The 4,708-nt window shown below is 29.2% G+C and overlaps 1 protein-coding gene across 1 annotated transcript; it reads left to right on the forward strand.

The window, feature by feature from the left end:
• The first annotated feature begins 267 nt into the window (after positions 1 to 267).
• LOC129318970 (methylesterase 1-like) lies at positions 268 to 3,524 on the forward strand. The gene is made up of 3 exons (XM_054963995.1): positions 268 to 692; positions 1,624 to 1,740; positions 2,880 to 3,524. Exons 1-3 carry the CDS (start codon positions 318 to 320, stop codon positions 3,159 to 3,161), a joined length of 774 nt encoding a protein of 257 aa, XP_054819970.1. The 5' UTR covers positions 268 to 317; the 3' UTR covers positions 3,162 to 3,524.
• The last annotated feature ends 1,184 nt before the right edge of the window (positions 3,525 to 4,708 follow it).

Consider the following 4,708-nt stretch of genomic DNA (forward strand, 5'->3'; position numbering starts at 1 on the left):
TAAGTCTTGCTCTTAATGAAATTCACACGTTTTTTTCTGTATGCCAATTCAAACTTGAGATCTAGGTGACCAACTACAAATCTTCATGGCTCACATATTTTTATGATCACGCGAGCAACTACTATACATGTTTTCGATGAGGAGGACAAATATATCTTTTGACTTTTGCACCTCCGTGCGAAATCAAATTTAAATTATTATTCTAGCCCAAAAAAAAATTGAATTATTATTATAATTAAGTAATTTCGGACTTGTGATCGTCTCTTCCTATTTAAGTATTTATCTTCGGCAAGAGAGAACACGCAAGACAAGCAAAAATGGCGTCAACACAGTGCAAAAAGCATTTTATTCTGGTGCATGGTTCTTGCCATGGCGCTTGGTGCTGGTACAAGCTCAAGCCACGTCTGGAATCCGCCGGCCACCGTATCTCAGTGGTGGACCTGGCGGCTTCCGGCATCCACCCCGCCAAAATCGAAGACCTACATTCGTTGTCGGATTACTCTGAGCCTCTGTTGAAGCTGTTGGCCTCCCTCCCCGCCGGCGATGAGAAGGTGGTTCTCGTCGGACACAGCTATGGAGGCATGAACTTAGCCCTCGCCACCGACCTCTTCCCGGAGAAAGTAGCCGTTGCCGTTTTCTTAACCGCCTTTCTTCCAGATACCCATCACAGACCATCCCATGTCTTAGAAAAGGTACACTTCTCAGTCGTAAATTTATCATTATATAAATCATGTTAATTTGGTTAATTATGATTCATCATTATATATAGATTTGGATTCGGTGAGCTAGGCCACTCAATTAATGATATCTTATATGACATGATTACAATACTTCGATCTAATTAAATAGTTATTATAAATTTTATCATATAATATTAAAAAAATATTAAATCTTGCGTTTTGGTAGGGATCAATCGTGATTGTTCTAGTCATGATGATGATATTGGTTTGGATTATTGTGGGGAAATGTATCTTAATACTTTTTAAATATTAATAAAATCTAATTATTTTTCATTTAATCAATTTAAAAATAAAAGTAATTTTTTTCTCAATTTTCCTGATAACAAACCAAAGCAAATAATCATACTATAACATTTCATTACACTTCATTGCATTGCATTGAAAAAGATGATGTATAATTAAACCAAATGGACATTATATGTCTTTTTATGCTGTGGCTGTGCTATATCATTTAATATAAGTGGATGTTATGTTTATTTGATATAAAATAGGGAGAATGAAAAAGAGATCCTAAAAGAATTAATTAATTTAAGTTAGGTCTCAAGTTAAATTCTAATAATTTTGCAAATCTATCTCTCAATTTTGTAACTCTGTTATAATGAATTTACAACTTGTATTTCAAATTTTAATAAGAAAAATAAAGTTATTTATTCTTCAACTATGTTAAAATTTAAAAAATAAATTATAAATTAATTACAATGAAATTAAACAATTGAGAGATAGACTTGCAAATTATTGAAGTGTGGCACTTAAAAACTAACTTGAATTAATTAATCCTTTTAAGATCTTTCTATTATTCTTCCTATAAAATATTATATGGCATGAGCCATTATCTATACTTAAAAAAAAAATATTCTGACGTGAATTCTTGGAATTGAAACAGTTTCTAGAGAACATTCCAAATGATGCATGGTTAGACACAGAGCTCTCTGATGGTGGGATTATGTTGTTAGGTCCCAAGTTCTTGTCCTCTTATCTTTATCAACTCTGCTCCCAAGAGGTATTGGTTTGGGCTCGTTGAATTTAGAGTAATTCAATTCTAACTAATTTTTACATTTTAAGAACCTCATCAAAAATGACAATTATTTCTAGTTATAATGTTCTTATTAATGTTACATGTTGTCTTACATTTTTTTTTTTGGTAAAAATTTTGTCTTACATTTTTTAAACAAGTTATAATACTTCTAGAAGTTGATTCGTATTTACTGTATTTAGGCATGAAGGAAGTTTTCTTTTTGTCCACTTTCTATCTTGCTCACATATGAGAAGGGCTTTTTCACTAAAGTAGGACTTTTTGAAATACTTTGACGTTAGAAAAATAAAAGTAAAATAAAAATAGGAAAAAAAGAATACTAGAAAAAGAAAACTTTAAAAAATAATTTAAAAAATTGATGTTTTTCAGAGTACGTTTTTTTTTTTTGGAGTATTCCCTCATATTTTCTATTTTTTCTTCATCCAAATTTAGTTTAAGTGTTTATTTAATTGTTAGAAAGAAATGAAATTGGTTAATATAAAATAAAATAATATCATGGTCAATGCAATAGAAAGACAAGATTAGAGTCATAAAATGACACAGAAGTGAGAACTGGATTGACAATACTCTAACATCACTTGTAGTGATTCTCTTTTCTCTATCATTCATAATCTTTATCAATACTTAATTAACTTGTTTTAGTCCATTTATTTTTTATGGATCTATTTCATTCTACTCCGTTCATCTCAAATTATAAAGTATTTTAAATAAAATTTTACATATTAATAAACTTCATTAAATATACCTACAATCTTATATTTTAAAAAAAATATAAACTTTTAAAAATACCCATAATTCAATATATTGAAAAAAAAGGGATGAAAATTAATTATAGAAAAAGAAAAGATAATATTAAAATTTATACATTTAATGAAATTTTGATCTACCCAAAGTATCTTAAATTTTGAAATGAAAAACTCTTTCAAAAGCATCTTATAGTTTGAGGCGAAAGGAGTATTTCTTTTCAAAAATCACCAAAAATTAATTAAGATATGTCTGCAACCCATTTGTACATGATTCACATACATGTGTAGAGATATGATTCACCACCACAATCTCTTACTACAAAAAATGGTTGGAAAAAATAATTGAATATACATTTGCAGGATGTGGAATTGGCAAAGACATTGATGAGGCCATCATCGTACTTTGTAGAAGACTTGTCTAAAGCGAAAAAGTTCAGTGAAGAGGGATATGGATCAGTCCCGCGAGTTTTCATGATCTGCAATCAGGATCTGGGAATCACAATGGAATTTCAGCTATGGATGATCCAAAATGCTGGTGTTAATGAAGTCTTAGAACTCAAAGACGCAGATCATATGGCTATGCTTTCTAAGCCTCAAGAGCTTTGCGAACTTCTCCTCCAAGTTGTTTCTAAGTTCGCTTAAATCCAATGTTGCTGTGTTGCGTTTCTCTTTCGTTTCTGTTTACAATGGATTGGACAGATCAAGAGACAGAAACATCAATAAATTGGATTTCCCTGCAACTGTGCACATGCATGAGCATATTGTGTGTTTTTAGTTTACAGCTTTGTCAAAAAAGAAAAAAAAAACTATTATAAATATTATATCATGAATGTCCATAACTCATAACCCTTAAGATTCTTTTATCTTTAATGTCCTCATTAATAGCGTAGAAGGAGTTTTTTAGTCTTAATAGCTTATAACCTTCAAAAGTTACATAATGCACCATTATATGTCTCATTATATCTTTATAACATTAAGATAGAACTTGAATGGTTGGAAGTCTATAAATAAAAATCATGTCTAAAGCATATGTACATTAATGAATAAGAATTCTTTTTCATTATTTTCTCTCCATTTTTTGTATTGTCTTGCCCTTCTCTACTATTTATATTTACTATATTTTATAACAAAAACATACTTTTGTTGGGTTATTCACTCCGAGCCATTATGCCTGAAATATAAGCCCAACTATAAAATGAGGTTTTATTAGAATATGGAAAAGCCTGGGGTATGAGGTGTAATAAGAATGTGATTTTAAATGCAATATGCCCCTTCAGAATTCAAAGTCTTGGGAGGAGCCGTTATCACTCGTGCGCATCCAAAAACCGTGCCTATGTTTGCGGTATTGTATCGGTGTGGGTACGTGAAGCCAGTTGATTTTATATAAATGTTATATATATTCTAGTTTTTTTAAAATTTATAAAAAATTTATAGTATATATATCTTTTAATCTTGATGTCCATCATAATTAAACCCTAGCTCTGTCCTTGAGTGTATGCAGCTCTTTTCTTGAGTCATGCCATTGGTAATTCTAAAATTCTCATATAATTAAATTATTAAAGATTAAAGAGTATTATTATATTTTTTGTTTTTAACTGTTCACAATGTCGGATGTCTTATATTTTAAATTTTTTTCATATGATGTCACCTTTTAATATTTGAACTCGATGCAATTATATCCTTACAGTTAAAAAGGATGAGCTTGTTAGTTAACCTAGAAAATTAAAAAAAATCCCAAAAATCCCATTAAATGACCCTTTAAAAAAAAATTGAGTTTCTTAAATTATAAATAAATTTTTAAAGACTACTGTTATTTTTTACCCATATAAAAAACTAAAATAGCATCTTGACTAGTTATTTTGACCAACTATAGAATGATTATTGGATTATCATTGTTGGAAATAACAGTAAAAATTATTAAATATTAAAGTGTTAATATTTCAATATGATGTTATTAAAGAAAAAATATTATTTTTTAAAATTAATCACTAATATTGTTACTAATAATGATGACCTGTCAAAGTAGTTGGTCAGATATAGTATTAATTCTCTCTTATTTCGTTTTGCTTTCCATGAAAATTATTCTTTTTTCAAGTCTTTTTTTATATTAAAAGAGAAAGATTGTATTACAGCTCTATAAAATAAATTGTGTAATATCCAAAATGCCGCTCAGTACACTTTATTTTATT

This window comes from Prosopis cineraria, unplaced genomic scaffold (assembly GCF_029017545.1).
Source record: "Prosopis cineraria cultivar Desert tree isolate PC_DT_omini unplaced genomic scaffold, ASM2901754v1 PC8, whole genome shotgun sequence".
NCBI classification, from domain to species: domain Eukaryota; kingdom Viridiplantae; phylum Streptophyta; class Magnoliopsida; order Fabales; family Fabaceae; genus Prosopis; species Prosopis cineraria.